Source organism: Protomyctophum parallelum, assembly GCF_964188405.1.
Source record: "Protomyctophum parallelum genome assembly, chromosome: 21".
Classification (NCBI taxonomy): Eukaryota; Metazoa; Chordata; class Actinopteri; order Myctophiformes; family Myctophidae; genus Protomyctophum; species Protomyctophum parallelum.
Window position 1 is genome coordinate 34742789 of NC_139713.1, and position 16912 is coordinate 34759700.

At 43.4% G+C, this 16912-nt stretch overlaps 1 protein-coding gene across 1 annotated transcript; it reads right to left on the minus strand.

The window, feature by feature from the left end:
* Positions 1-1174: 1174 nt before the first annotated feature.
* On the minus strand, positions 1175-14050 carry LOC310878957 (spindlin-W-like; the record flags this gene model as incomplete). The annotated part of the gene is made up of 5 exons (XM_083793373.1): positions 1175-1444; positions 2809-3060; positions 4374-4491; positions 9059-9202; positions 13943-14050. The coding sequence occupies 5 exons, from the start codon at positions 14048-14050 to the stop codon at positions 1242-1244; spliced, it is 825 nt and encodes a 274-aa protein (XP_083649499.1). The 3' UTR covers positions 1175-1241.
* Positions 14051-16912: the final 2862 nt, after the last annotated feature.

Genomic DNA, 16912 nt, shown 5'->3' on the forward strand with positions numbered 1-16912 from the left:
TCTCATCTCCACTAGTCTCTTCCTAACATTTTTGTCTGTTTTTTATTTGTTGACAAAATGGTCGATATATTCGTTTTAGTTAGCATTAGCTTATAGTTTTAGACCCCAAACTATTTTGTTATCGTTGGATAAGATTTTGTTCCATAGGAGAGAACAGGCAAATGTTGATTATTTTACATTCTCTAATCGTGTACACCAAATGGACCCATAAGAGTACATTTGGTTTCATTTAACGCTCTCAAGAGTTGAAGATATAAGGGTCAATTTGGTTACCAACTCCCTCGTTTAGCTGGGGATTACCTGAAACCCCCTCAAGGACCACTGGTGGTCTCCAGACTCTGGTTGAAAACCACTGTCTTAGGGGAGGTGTGCATCTTTGTTGTTTTTTTCAAACAACGAGTAAGTCGAGGCATTTCATCATCATCATCACCTTTATTTATACTAGGAATACAGTTGAGGGCAAGACCTCATTTTCAATGTAGCCGAGGTTTACAATAGACAAAATACAGTAAAAAAACAATACATCAAACAACATTATAAATCAGGATAAATTACAATGGAACTTTATACAGAACAACCATCAGTAAAATAGATCAATTGAAGCAGGAGCAATCATGGTGAAAAGTCTTCTGGAGCATTCCTTTGAACTGACCGAAAGATGGCAGGGAGCTCAGTTTTAAAGAGTTTTGGAGTTCATTCCACGAAGTTGGGCCATTGACAGAAAAAGCTGTCTTGCCCAACTCTGTCTGGGCCTGAGGAACCTTGGGCCTTAAGAAATCACTAGAGCGGGTCTGATAGGTGCTATTGTTCAGTTCCATCATGGAACAAATATAGTCAGGGAGCATCCCAGCAATGGCTTTATATAAAAATAGGTGCCAATGCTTATCTCTGTGCTTATCAAGTGCACAGTGTTTTTTTACGTTCCTTCCCTTTGTATTAGGCTGGCATCTAGCTCTGGTCCATAGTTTGTTTTAGAGAACTCCAGTCTTCTATGGTTTAGGTAGTTAGTTGTTTTTCTAATATACGACACAAGTAAAATTACTTTTAAATCAATCCTAGTCAAAACAACCGGGAGCCAGTGTAATGAGGCTAAAACTGGAGTAATATGCTCTCTCCGGACGTCTCCTTAATGCTATTGGACTTTCAAGCCTCTGTGCAACCCTCAAGGCTGCACAGCCCCAAAGAGCAAATGATGGACCCATGCAGGTGGCACTTCCTCGGCTCTCACAGGATCTGGAGTCTCAGGACGCCTTGACCAGGTCATAAACGTAGATGAGAAAGTCATCGTCAAACTTAATGAAGTAAACGGAGGGCTTGGCTTCGACCTGGTGGATGACCATGCCCGTCCGCTTCCCTCCGTGCTCTCTGGCGTACTCCACCTGCTTGCCCACCAGGCCGTCCACCACCTCGCCTGGCTCCCGCTCAGCCGGTACACTGCCGTCACCTGCATGGAGGAGAGAGAGGCCAGAGGGAATGGTGATCGAGAGACGATCAGACATATGTGTATCGTGGTGGGAAGAGGGAGTGAGAAGGAGAAAGGCAGAGATTCATAAGGAGAGGGAGATTGCTTGTGTGTGTGTGTGTGTGTGTGTGTGTGTGTGTGTGTGTGTGTGTGTGTGTGTGTGTGTGTGTGTGTGTGTGTGTGTGTGTGTGTACATACCTACGTAAATCCTCAAATAATGACCTCCATTCAATTAAAAGCCTACACTTCGCTGACCCTGACTTTATGTATGGAACACATGATAACCGTCAGTTGGAACCGGACAGGTTCCCCGGAGGCGACCGTGGTTCTCCGGGGACCCACGGGCCGCAAAAAAGGGTGTTTTTCTGCGCTTGTAGATCTGTGCTTTTTCACCATTGCTCCAGAACTGGATCTCTTGTCCACTAGTCCTTCCCTAACATTTTAGTCTAGTTTTTATTGTTGACGAAATTGTCATTATTTCATTACAAGTACTGCGATCGGGTATGTATGTATGTCGGTGTTGTCCACTGGCCACCATTCTTGATGACGTAGGTATGTTTGGTGATTGGCTGGGTATGTATGTATATGTCGGGGTAGGAATGGTGGTCCCTTATTGGCTGTTGATGGTGACGTAACTAAGATACGTTTCAAGGTTGGTAAAAGGTCAATAATGGATTTAGAACAGCAGTTGTATTAGTTAGTAGCAGTACTTGCGCGCTCTGCTTGCAAGGCGCAAGTTGGCACAGAGTGTATTTCTAGTTAGTCTTAGTTTAGTAGAGGGGCGTGGCTGTGAAGGTGTGGCCCGTGGAGGTGGGCTGCAGAGGCTTTGTAGCCAGTTCCACCACAAGGCTCCTGAAGGAAGTAGGGATCAGAGGTCAGGCCCAACGGAAGGCAATCAAAGAACTTTCCACTGCGGCAAAACGGAGCAGTCACTGGCTGTGGCTGAAACGTAGAGACGCAACATGGGCTTCCAGATGACCATGTGGTGCCACCATGCGACATACACCCAGGTCTGATAAGCCTGTGGTGGGCCAACCTCGGCAGAGGGTGTCTTGTCTTGTGATAACTAAGTGGCCGAAACACCCAATGAGGTCGGGGCACACAACTGAAGATGTGTCGTACTGGTGGCACCACAGCATCATTGACAATTCCACCCCACCCAAGAGGACATCTCCAATCCATTCAATTGTTGTGCTGAATATTTAGGTCGAGTCCTATTAAGAATCCTAGTCATCGTAGCTTAGTTTCTATTTACTTTGTATTACGTTTTCGTTAGTGAAAAAAGGTAGTCGACAAACATTTCTCGCCATAGTTTTAGTCAACGAAATCAACACTGCTCCACTCACCGGAGTCAGGCATGATCCGGAGGTCTCCCTCCCTGTAGTCGTCCAGCAGCTGGTACATGTACAGCACGGGGTCCTTCTCGTAGGTGATGTAGAACCATGGGGGGGTCAGGACGACAGGGGCCCTGGCCAGAACCGTGCCCCTCCACTCCTCCTTTGGTCCGTCCCCCTCCCGCCCCGTCTCGAACATGTGCTCCACCGCCTTGCCAATCATCGAGTCTGCCAGGACGCCAGCGGCGGCGAGCCGGGAGTTGACTGCAGAGGGATGTAATATAATGGCGTCATCTGTGAGCTGAGTTGATTCAGTGGTTTTCAACCTTTTTCATATCAAGGCCCATTATTCTTTCAGCATGCATTTGAGCCACGGACCACTATTTTGATGAGATTTAGACTTATTGTTGGATATGATTTTGTCCACAATTCCATTCTCTTATGTATCCTTCTTGTAAATTTAAGTAATGCCGACCATGTTTAACAATTATTTAACTGTGTCATTTTACAGTAGGCTACACTCAAAAGTTAAAGACCTAATAAACATCCATTTGGTTACAAAAGGATGTTACAAACTCTCCATCATTTATCTGGGGACTACCTAGAACCCCCTCAAAAACCACTGGTGGTGTCCCCTAGGGTAGATACCCTCACAAAAACATGCCGTAATCCTGGTCTCTAAAACTACCTCCCCCTGGCCAGCCGGGGCGCCTGATGGAGGGGAAAGGAACTGGTCGGAATAACGTGTCCCTTCCACGTGCTACGTCCGGCCTGGGAAATTCCCCTCTGTCAGGTGAAAAGAAGCAGCTTGGACTCCTCCTGCATAGAAGGAGGCATGAGGTCAGTCCGCTGCCCCCCCAGGTTGGCAGAGGAAGTGTAGCGCCCAGGATTACATTAGATAATTTGCACTGGGTTACAAAATCGTGGGACATTTAGAAAAATAATCATCTGAAAGATAGAAAGATTCATGCTTTTCGTACAGCTGCAATGTTGGTGTGTTTAACGTTGGTTAATACAATCAGATAGGACTTTTCTGTTTGGATGAATGGGCTGTCAATGGCAAATTGCACCTATAGTTACCACCTTGCTGGTGTGGCATTGCGCGGAAGTGGGAATTGAACCCGGGGCTCCCACTCGCCAGACCAACGCGCAACCCACCGTGCCAATATAGGCAGGGCTGTTGTGGGCTGGGTCTTGGCTGGGGGCTACAATCACCCCCACAGTCTTTGAAGCGTGTCCTCGCGTTTCTCACTTCACACCGCGGACCGCCACACACAATGTCCCTCATGTCCCTCACACGAGGATAACACGCTCCACGTCCTGCAGACCACGCCAGATTGTAGCATTGCGTGCGGACTGAACCCGGGGCTCCCACTCGCCAGACCAACGTGCAACCCACCGTGACAATAGGGCTGAGCCCTATTGGCAGGGCTGTTGTGGCCTGGGTCTTGACTGGGGGCTACACTGGCAAGATGGACGTGATCTGCAAATGGTCAATGGACACCTGTGAGTTGACTGTAGGTTTGTGGTAATGGGTTGGTGGTTGATTTATAGTGACGCTTAACAGGCAGCCTTACCCAGCCTGTCAGGGAGGACCTCGAGGCCCTGGACCCGTGGGTCTTTGTGGAGCTCCAGGCCAAAAACGCAGTCAAAGCCATCGTACTTTATCAGGTAGAGAGACGGGTTCACTGTAACCTAGTGGAGACAGAAAGACGGGTTCACTGTAACCTAGTGGAGACAGAAAGACGGGTTCACTGTAACCTAGTGGAGACAGAAAGACGGGTTCACTGTAACCTAGTGGAGACAGAAAGACGGGTTCACTGTAACCTAGTGGAGACAGAAAGACGGGTTCACTGTAACCTAGTGGAGACAGAAAGACGGGTTCACTGTAACCTAGTGGAGACAGAAAGACGGGTTCACTGTAACCTAGTGGAGACAGAAAGACGGGTTCACTGTAACCTAGTGGAGACAGAAAGACGAGAGATTTTATTAATTTTTTATCGTTTGTGTCGGATATATTCAACGACTCAGGATAGTGTTTTTAAAGACACCAGGATAGTGTTTTTAAAAACACCAGGATAGTGTTTTTAAAAAACACCAGTAGCCTATAGTGTTTTAAAAAAACACCAGGATAGTGTTTTTAAAAAAAACACTAGGATAGTAAAAGAAATAAAAGTATTGTTAAAATTAGCTTTTATTCTGAAGAGGAAGAGGAAGTTGTTTCGGTTGTAGTCAGCTGCCATGACAGTCTACTCGACTAGAAGTGCCGAACAGAACAGGGTGTTCTCCTGTTCTGTTCGGCAGCTGGCGAAAACTAGGCCCGAAATTTTAAAGTTGGACCGGGGGGGTTACCAAATCACCACAATCACTGAATTCTCCTTTAAAGGTCTCATTGTGCAGAATGTCCCATCTCACAAAGTTTGAAATGTATACAAAATCTTTTGAAAATAGCAGATCTACAAGCTCACAACGTGACATAGATTCAAATGGCCGAAATGTATATAGGGCAGGTATATAAGTGGTTATAATACTGTTTTGTACGAATACCCAAATACCACAAAATTGTACTTAAGTAGCTTAAATCTACTTTACAACACTGCTAAACTACAGGTGCAATGGGCCTTCTATACTGTAAACACTGGCCACAAGAGGGAGCTCAAGACAATGAATTAAAAACACGAACCTTCAAATTATGAACAGCACAACTTCAATTTCTAAGCATATTTCACATTTCATTTCCACATGTGTCGTCATGTTCTGCAGAAGAATATCTATTGAAAAAAGATTGGATCTGATCCTCGTTTTGAGTATCAGTTCATGCATATACTGGAGTTTAAATGGCTGGCCACAGAAAGGACTAGCCATGGTTCATGACTCTCGTATTCATACGAGAGTCATGAAGAAACTTCACCCTGTTTTTGGCGAACGCTGCATTTACAAGATTTCCGTATATATAAACATTCAGATTTCAAATATAAAGTACTCACAATTTGTCCCACGGGTGTTAGTTAGTAGCAGCTCCAGCGATTAGAATTTCTGCATCCCGCGTTGTTTAATAAAAAGCATTTTTATCCGAGGTGTTATTTTGCCATTGGCTTTCAACTACGCGCCCCTATCGGTCGGGAGGAGGGTGGCACTCGGTGTGTTCGATATAGGTACGCTGACCGCCCTGCCAATACAGACTAATAGGCGAGTGCGTTCCCGGTGTGCAACTGTGGATTTCCCAAACGAACCCCGTTTGAAAAAAGTAGCCGGGGAGCTCGGACAAAAATGCTTTTTATTAAACAACGCGGGATGCAGCAATTCTAATCGCTGGCGCTGCTACTAACTAACACCCGTGGGACAAATTGTGAGTACTTTATATTTTAAATCTGAATGTTTATATATACGGAAATCTTGTAAATGCAGCGAGCGCCAAAAACAGGGCTAAGTTTCTGCATGACTGTCATGATAATCATCATGGCAGTCATGTTTCAGGGCTAAGAAAGGACCAGCTGCTTCCGATTGGCTTATAAGCAGTTGGGTAATTGCCTAATTGGACTGCACCATGTCCCCTTTGCATGGGGATGGGTTTATGTTTGAATTTATTAGTATTTTGAAGAAATGCATTCTTGATATTTCAGTTTCATCTTATTTTCTTTTGTTAATATGAGTTAGTGACGTACGGTGTTGTAGTGGATTATGTTGTAGTCATTTGTTTAAATTATGACATTTGTCTTCCCCCTTTGTGAGTTTGTGTCACTCAGAGCTGCCATGTCTCACCCTTTGAGTGTGACAGTCACGCAATTTAACCCTTTACCACGCACCACGCCACACATGCCATTTCACACGCATTATAATGATAAATAACACTTTTCTCTGCGGCTCCGCCGCGTAATAACGCACGCTCCTCACAAACGGTAAAATAGCCGATCTGCATGCAGCGCTGATGCAGGAGGGTAAACAGTGGACCAAATCTTCAGCAGGGTCCCTGACTGTGTGACGCATGGAAATGAGCCATGCGGAGTTTAACATCGCTTCGAAATATTTTTCATGGAAGACAATATAGCCCCCACAAGTTACAACAAGTGAGTAAGTGACCTGTGACTATCTCTCTTCTATACTGGTGTGTGGCGTCTCTTGCGTGATATGAGGAAGTGGAATGGTGCCATAGCGTGCACATTATAGGGACAAATTAAGTCGTGTGTGTGTGTGACTGTGTGTGTGTGTGTGTGTGTGTGTGTGTGTGTGAAGTGAAGTGAAGTGAAGTGAAGGGGGAGGGGCCGCATCGCGACTTGTTTCTGTTCATAGAGAGAGAGAGCCCACAGATGTGTTTGAACTAAGAAAATGTAAAAATAAGGAATTTTCCCACATTCCAGTTTTCTGACATATTCCCCAATTTCCACTGAGATTATGGGGTGAATGAATGTGGCCAGACCCATCTTCTCTTTCTGTCATAGTGACATTGTCCTGCATCAGATCATGTCCAAATCAGGTTCTCCAATCTCCAGTAGCCTCTTCAGTTTTTTGAAGAATTTTTGAGTGGTGCCTTACGGAGCTATGTGTGTGGCTGGCTGGGTCTGAGCACTATGTGTGTGGCTTGCTGGCTGGCTGGGTCTGAGCACTATGTGTGTGGCTTGCTGGCTGGCTGGGTCTGAGCACTATGTGTGTGGCTGGCTGGCTGGCTGGGTCTGAGCACTATGTGTGTGGCTTGCTGGCTGTCTGGGTCTGAGCACTATGTGTGTGTGTGTGGCTGGCTGGCTGGCTGGCTGGGTCTGAGGAGCATAGATAGATAGATAGATATCTTTTTCATTTCTACTTTAAGCATGAGGAGGCTGTCAGTGCAGGGAGAGCAGCTGGCATGGAGGTGAAGACATCAGGTTAAATATCAACGTTAAAACGGGCCAAATCGACATAAGAAAAGCAAATTTTTTGAGACACTAGAGTCTCACTCTTGACATTTTCTGAAATATGGCAGCCAGTCACTAGTGGTTTGATCACCCACTATATGTTCCCCTCATGTCGCATTTTGCTAGCTAGCATTTTGCTTAAGCAGGAACTAGGGATGGCAATGAAGGACCGGAAAGTCTGGCGTGGCATTGTGAAATCCATGATCTCGACCGCGGTCGAAAAATGATGATGATTGAAGACAAAACCACGCAAGAATTCTGGTGTCTCTCTTTGCTGACCAACTCTGGTCCCCGACACAGTGACACACTGCTATTCATTTCATTTCAGTGAAAGTTGCTCAGTGGCGTTTTGAAGCACCCAGAAGAACGGTCTACTTCCGCATTTTTCGATTTGGGCACCATATTTTGGTGCCCACGAGTGCAACCCTTAGAGTATATATATGAATAGAGAAGGCACCCAGAGGAAATCTTGAGGCGAAATGGACATAGTGGCCGAATTAAGGTATTGCAGCCTGGCCCCAAACACATGAACGCGCTGTCCGTTGACTAACATTGTACACGTTCACGACGGACGACGCTCGTGCGCGTTCAACTCACTATTGCAATCCGTCCCAGAATGCACTCTGTTCCTACCAGGAAGGAGGAGTGAATCCGCCTCATGCGCTTTTGAGCAACTTAATGCAAGTGGATGGGAGGAGAACTCGGGTGTCTTCTCTATAGATATATAACTCTATGTTGCAACCGAGCGCTCAATGTTAAACTCCAGCAGCACGGGGTTTCCTCGTCATAGCTCCACGGGTCCGCCTGCAGTCCCACGTCTGACCAGTAGGGCAGAGTGCTTCAATGTTGGAGAGCCTCACTGGGGACTTGGTGGGAGCCCCGGGTTCAATCCCCGCTTCCGCGCGGCATAATGCTACAATCTGGCGTAGTCGGCAGGACGTGTAGCGTGATATCCTCGCGTGAGGGACATGAGGGACATCGTGTGCGGCGGTCCGCGGTGCGAAGTGAGAAGCGCGAGGACGTGCTTCAAAGACTGGGGGGGGTGATTGTAGCCCCCAGCCAAGACCCAGCCCACAACAGCCCTGCCAATCGTGCTCAGCCCTATTGGCATGGTAGGTTGAGCATTGGTCTGGCGAGTGGGAGCCCCGCGGGTTCAATCCCTGCTTCCGCGTAATGCTACACTAGCACCACTCAAAAAGCATTTTTATATGACCGCCCCAGCTATTTTTCTCAAAATGGGTGCATTTGGAAAATAGCAGATTGGTTTTCAACAGCTACAGGTTTAAAATAATGGTTAAAGTGGTTAAAAGCTAAGGTGACCCAGAGGCGTCCTCAGGTCTAAATGGGGTAATACAAGACAAGTCAGGCGTTACCTGGTCCAGTACGGTTCCCTTCCTGATCACATGTCCTCCTCCCTCCCTCCAGATGTGTTGTATCCGACAGCCCACCATGTTTCTCGTGGGATGAGAAGACAGGGACATGGTGATGGTCTCGAGCTCACACTTACTCTTGTGTTTCTTGACAAGAGAAATTATTCATTTGACAGGGAATATACAAAATATACTGGTACTATATTAAACCCAAGGCCGAATCTACAAATGTGACCAGATTTGACTGAGAGTAACATCCAGCGTGCAACCTCCAGCTTTTCACCAGAGGAGAAAAACTGAATTTATTTATTTTTTATCCAAAATGAGTTAATAGCACAGGCAGACTCGTCACATACTAGAGCTTCTAAATCCTACACAGTTTTCTGAAAAACGTATGTTGCAATATCAGTTAGTGCTCATGCTGTTTCATATTAAGGAAGGAAAAAGATTATATGTATTTAATTGCCACTGACCATCTCAAAATATTTTGTTCCAGTGTCCTCCCTACTACTTTATAGCTACTGTATAGTGTAGCAATATGAGCTTTTCAGAAAACTCTTAGGATTTATGAGGCATTTTGAGAAACAGCGCCAGAGAAATGCATTCGTGCCGCGTTTTGAGCTTGTAGATTTGCTGCTTTTGCTAGTTTTTTTTATTTTAATCCTGAAAAGTAACAGTTTTGGACATAATAGGTTTCCACCTAGTCTCGCTTAGCCAGATAACTATTCTCCGTTCACGGAAATATATTTTAAAATATCTTTACATCTTATTTTTATTTTCCATTTCTGCTAAGCAGCAGGCTTAGGTAGTTTCTATTCATATTTCGGATACATTTGCGCGGCTGTAAAGACAAAAACGAAGTGGGGAGGGTCTCCACTCCATTTTACTCATGATGGAGCTTCTGTTGCTGTATGACGGAAGCATTTGAAAATTGCAAGAGGCAACTGTATTGTACAGAATACAATACTTTTTGTCAGGTGAAACCTGACATAATAACAGCTCATGAAATGTAGTCATCAATAGGAGTCTGACCCCATACTCATTTTTTCACCCTGAAATACTGTAGCCTGTCAGAAACAGTGGGCATCTATAGACTCATTCCCAACGTACAGCAGATGGCACCAAATATATTTCTTGGGATCCTTGTTCCTTGACTTGTGCCTCATAATGTTTTAATAAAGTGGTGGCTTTGCTTGTTAACTTTCTAGTCTTTCATGAACGGTCCACTAAAATATATTTCTGTTTGATCTGCAACTCCTTAGTTTGACATCATGAGCTATGAGTGTGCCCGATAAAACGTGCATGGCCAAGACTCAGGAGGAGCAGCTGTTTAACAAACACAGAAACGTACAGTGGTGGAAAGGAACTAGGTACATAATACATTTACCCAAGTACTGTGCTTAAGTACAATTTTGAGAATTTTCCTTTGCTGGAGTATACATTATACATAATACTTTTACTTCTACTCCACGATATCTCAGAGGCAAATGTTGTGCTTTTTACTCTACAATTATTTGAAAATGTTGGTTACTGGTTATGTAATAGATTTTGATTATTGTTACAAAACATACATTTACCACTTCAGCCCTACTTAAAATAGCCGAACTACAAGCTTGTAGATCTGCTATTTTCAAAAGATCTTATTTTCAAAATGATAACTTGTGAAACGGGACGTTCTGCATAATTTTACTTAAGTTTTGACACTATAGTACTATAGGCCTATAGTATATTGTGATACCGTTATTCAAGTACATAAATATTGATAACCAGACTTTTACTTCAGCTTCTGCATGGCAGTGTTGATACTTTTACTGAAGTAAACAATGTGAGTAAATCTTTTTTCCACCACTGAGTAGCGGTGGTGTCTATTCTCTAGTAGCATGATCAACAGACTTACTTGTGAGGATTCTTCTTTTTCATGATGTTTGCAGAAACACCTGCATGTTCTGGGGACGAATACGCACCATCACAGTATATTAATAATTATACATGAAATATAGTGTACACAAGCACACTTTCTTCTGTTTTACAAACATGTCAACTACGTAAGACCAGTAATATTTCTCGTATGGTGGATATCGAAAGTAGCAAGATCGTTTATATTTTTTGTCATTGTTTCTCTGTTAATTAGTAGCTCAGCTGAGAACTATAGCGAGTCTACTTCTCGCTGCCGTTTGTCCGTTGGGCTGGCTCTGATGTTTGATAACATTCTTTGGGTTATAAAAATCGTTATCTTTATTGACCGAGTCATTAAATCATTGGTCGTGCGGTACAGTACAGTATGTAGTAGTACTTTATTCAGTCACGTAACTGTTTATTGGTCTCAATGGTTTGCATGGGACCAAAGGTCAACACAACGCGAGTGAATTGCTGGAAAGGATGATATACAAAACTGTTTAAGTTGATTTATAATAGTTAGTTGTTTTCTTTTTACATTTTCACCCTCCCATGTGGGGTCCTTGTTCATGTCAACATACATTTGTGTATATATTGTATTTTCAATGCATAAATATTAGACACCCCTCATGTCCCACCCGTCCACCCACTATACCCACCCACTCTTCCCCAATGCAGAGACGATACTAGAGAAAGGGGGGGGGGGGGACTACCGTCAGAGTTGTTATTAAAAGACACTGGTACCAGTCAGATCAGATATCATAAAATGATCACAGACAAGCCCAGTGGTGAAAAGTAACTAGGTCCATTTACTTCAGTATTGCACATCTCAGAGGCAAATGTTGTATTTGATTTCTAACTTTTATTGTAACTTTTGTTACTAGTTACTTTTTAGATTTGGATTTAGAAAACATATATTAACCACTTCAGCCTATACATTTTGTCCTTTTCCTTGGGGGTTCCATTTCAGGGCTTCTCGGGTGATGTTTGTGCATGTTTTCTGAGGGTGTGGCCAATCCAACTCCACTTTCTCTTTCGGATTTGTAAATCACTGGGATCCTGGCTTGTTCTTTTCCATTGCTTACTTTGTCCCTCCACCAGATGTGGAGGATTCTCCTGAGGCAGGTTTTTGTAAATTTTGCAGCCTGTGTGTTGTTGTCCTCCAGGTCTCGGCTCCGTACAGCACTGCTGCAGCACCTGTTTCACACTGGAGTTGAAGATGAGCATTTTGGTGTTGATGGAGATGGGGGGGGGGGGGGGGAGGGGGTCCGTGGAAATGTTTTGAGATGGGGGTCCGCAGCCAAATACAGATAATTCTGGGGTCCTTGACATGAAAAAGGTTGAGCACCGCAGCGCTGCACCACTGACATAGAAACATACGTTTAAAAAAACTGTTTTAGAATCGGCCTCACAATAGCTTCAGGGTGTTCCGGCAATAATGGAACCAAAAGACAAACACTATACTGTACTATGTGTAGGCCTACATAAAATGTCTGCATTGCATGCTGCCCGCCGTGCCCGGACTGCCAGCCAGATAAACGGTATGAAGTCTGTAAAACACAAAACACTGGGGAGAATTCATTCTAGTGCATGAAATAACGCATGAAAACAATAATATTGATTGACAATATAAATTTTTTTGTTCTCATGCCAAGCCCATGTTAGAAAAAAAGCTACCAGCAATAATATAAAGATTTTTATATAAAGTACACATGCCTTTACAAATAACACAATCGTGGTTTATTCAGTCAACATTTATTAGAAAGCCACATGATCTGGAGTCAGGCAACCTTTCAGCCTGTCAGCCGTGTCAGTCTATTTGTCAGTGTCAATTTGTCAGATGGAGATCTATCACTCTGCATAATCTGTCCGTGTCTACAATCCGAAGCTACAATACATGTCTATCTTTACTGTACTGTACTGTCTGTATGTCTGTCTGTCTGCACGGAATTGCAATTCCATGCATATACACAGCTAGAAAACCCACAAATCTGTACATATACTGTACTATAGGCCTATACTGTATACTAATATACTACTACTGACGTAGGCGTGGCTTTCACAAACACGTACTGTAAGTGGCATTTCACCGTGGCTGGTGTAATGGAATCTGCGGACATATGCTCAAAAGACAAATCATAATAATGAATAATGAGACAACACAAGAATTCGGAGTTATAGAGTATAGAGATTTTACTCGAGTAAGGAGACGAGACTTACATGAACCTCCTCATGTATTGGAAACCCAGTCTAGCTCCCCGCGTGTCAACAACTGACAGCTTTTATAGCTCTTCTCTTCTCCCACACGACAACCCCCAACATAGCCACAAGGCATTTCACCACATGGGACAGTGACGGACAGTGACGTCATAAAACACTTGGAGTATTCTTACAATGTTTATCTCTAAACTTCCACGACATTACCCCACTTTTAAACATTTAAAAACTCATAAACACCATTTATCAGTACATTGCAGATGCAAGCAAAACCTGGAACACAAAATAAACACTCACTCATATCGTACGGGCAGGCGAAAAACCCCTTTTCATACAACATTATCTCGTAACGTTCTGGGAAAATTCCTACACCGGCCTATCTCATAAGAGAAAACGACCACCACATGGCTTACGACATGATAAAAACATAAAATCAACACATAGTATACACAACAAAACACATCAAAATACACAGGTATTCAGGCACAAACATAAATCAATATACAGTGACACAATGGTTTTATAACAACAAACAAATAAGGCAACGCCAAATTAAACATACAATAACCGTTGCCGACATTGGACCCAAGAAAACATCTCAGCACCATAGTGTGTCCATTCAGAATTGTCCATCAGCCCACTTTGAGGAGCAAGCCAAGTCTTTTTTAGTTCTTTCACAATGTGCAGGGCCCAGACATGTTGCGAATTTGCAGATTGGCCATTTTCAACAGAACAGCACACGTCACGGCCTCCCAAAAGACCAGAAGTTGTCACCGACAGGTGACGTTCCCGGAGCACATGCCGCACATGATCGCCGGGTTCAGAGTCCAGAGTGCTAACAGCACTCTCATTTAGGAACATCAGTGTCATAGTAGCAGACATGATCGCACATCATCATCATCATCATCATTCATCATCATCATCATTCATGTTGTCGTCTTCATAGGATCATATGGAGCTGGAAAAAAACATACTACAAACCAAAAAATTTTTAAAAGCCCTACTCTATCTAGTCTGTCTAGAGTGTTGACGGTGGACTCAACACTTTGTAATATGACGGGAATATGATAATACTTTTAACATGGACACATATATATATACCAGTCAGCTGTTACTTTATAGACTGTTGATTCCTTACTTACAGAAGGTGTAAGTGGCACCTTGACTTATTCAGCCTGCTTTTTTACTAGCCTACCCTGCTCCTGATTTTGTCATAACAAGAGCCAGCCATGACAATATAACTACAATATAACATACAGCAGTATCAAGGAAATCTCTTCAGAACATCAAAATGTTGCATTTAATACTTACAGATCTGATTTCCACAATCCAATGATACTCTTTCCTGCAATCACAGCAATATATATACACTTTCGACGCGCATGCACAATTAGGTTAGCCATTCCATTAGTAATCATGCTACACACATGTGAGGGATCAATAAATCAATCTCATGACACAACACGCATCTTTGCCTATTTATTTCCGGGGCGTCCCCCGAAAACAAGACATCAGAATCATAATAGTACTCTATTCTAGTATCAAAGTTCACAAATGACACTCAAATCAATAGTTTTAAACAAAACTACACAGGAACTTCTAACTTTTTAAACTACCATGCGTTCATTTGGTCATCGGCATCATCCCCTGTTTTTATTATTTTCCCGGATATTTCCCTATGATGACAAACAGCTCACAGAACAACAACCATTATTTAAAAAATGTTCACACCGGCCATATGTGGTCAGACCAATATGTAATGCTAAAACACTTTCCTAACTTAGGTCTATCTAATCTGTAGTATACAGCCCCTTATCGGACTTTTTGAATAATCGAACAATGTATAACTCATCAATATAAGCCTAGCCTATCTTTAATAAGCCTAGCTTATTCCGGCTTGATCATATTCTGACCATGTAAACAGGTTATCCTAGTACAGTATGTTTTACATTTAACTCACACATTAGTCAGGGAACCTCAGTCAGCGCGCTGGCCGTTAATTGGACCACTGCAGCATCAGGCTCTCATCCACATGATTCACTCAGCCAATCACAGCTCACCCAATCTCTCATACCGGCTATTTTAACCGAAGGTTTTGCATTCATCCTCCTGCTCGCTCGCGTGCTGCTGTCACACAACCTGAGCTCAATTCTGCTTGCTTACTGCTGGTTATTGTATACTGTGCTGTATACAAAGTGATCACCCACCTTCCGTTTTGGATCTACTGCTTGGGCACGGGGGTTTCAGAGTTCCTATGGTCAGGACTGATGCGCTTGACCTGAGTACCCAAAAAACAGATCCAATACATCGCCAAACCATAATAGATATATTGCATTGATTATCTTACATCAATAAATATATATATATTACATCCTCCTTGAGTTGTCTGACTGAACTGTATTGAAGTTCCGCTTCTGTGACACACATTACACTAATACTATTCAAATCACTTGTTATTTAACAAAACTATGCCTCAATATACTGTACTTATCCTAATTAATTCTCTAACCGATCCAATACAATGTAGGGGTTGACTGATTTTACACTGTTCCATTTCTACAGATTTCCAACATGACCTATATGACTGCAGTAGAATCTTAACTGCCCATCTTCTTATTTGAGTGAGCGTCGTACTGCACACACATATGATCTATTTCTTATTTAGTACTGTACTATTGAACTGCACTAATTTATATTAGTATTGTAGTATCTAAACTCTGACCACCAGCTCAGTGGCCTTGTGGTTAGAGTGTCCGCCCTGAGACTGAGAGGTTGGGTTCAATCCCCGGCCGGGACATACCAAAGACTGTAAAAATGGGACCCAATGCCTCCCTGCTTGACACTCAGCATCAATAATTGGACTGGGCAAGTTCCCGCGACACACTAGCGTCATGTCCAGGGGTGTACTTGTACATCAGATGCCTCACGCTACAGAAGGAGTTAGGCTCCCGCCCCTCTGGCCTCATGGCTCAGCAAGCCTAGCTCTGAGCAGCTGATTATGCCTTGAACAAGTTGTAAAATCATTAACATTCAGGAGGGGGGTTTTATTGTCTCCACTATTAACCATGTCGGAGGAACTCAGACAAGTGCCTTGCGACAGCTGGAACCCCCCAGTTCTCTTTTAAGATAAGTTTACGTCCTGTCACTCACAGCAACCACAACCTACTGTTTTCCATAGCAGCTACAACTACACAAACGCAACTCTACTCACTCACTATCATTTTGATCCCAATGTACACCTGTCGGCTTCACCTCATCCCTCCATCACTGCAGAGAACACAATCAGTCACAAAAATAGCTTCCTTTGCACTCAGCTGTCGCGAGCATGTTGGTTCCAGAATCTTGAAAATGTTCACACTCCCAGTTTTTTCAGCGATTCCCGGAGATTCCCCCATCACTGTCTGCCAGGTTTTTCATCTCACAATGTCAGTTCATCTATGTCCATTTAGTGACCAATGTTCAATGTTCAGTACGTTGTATCAACCCTCCTCATACTGGAAAAAACAAAACCAGTAGGTTGGATTTGATCGTGGTATCCTCTTCTCAACGGAACAGGATGAAGCTTTGTTGACAGTTGTACATTTATCTTTCCATAATATTGCAATCCTTTGCATACTAAATTTTGCAATTTGTAGTTGTAGCTGTTATGTCCCCTCCCGTATTTTAACTTTTGGGTTCCTGTCCTTCAAATAATCTCATAATACTGTTACATGCTCATTAAATGTAGTTTTTCATGTCGGCATA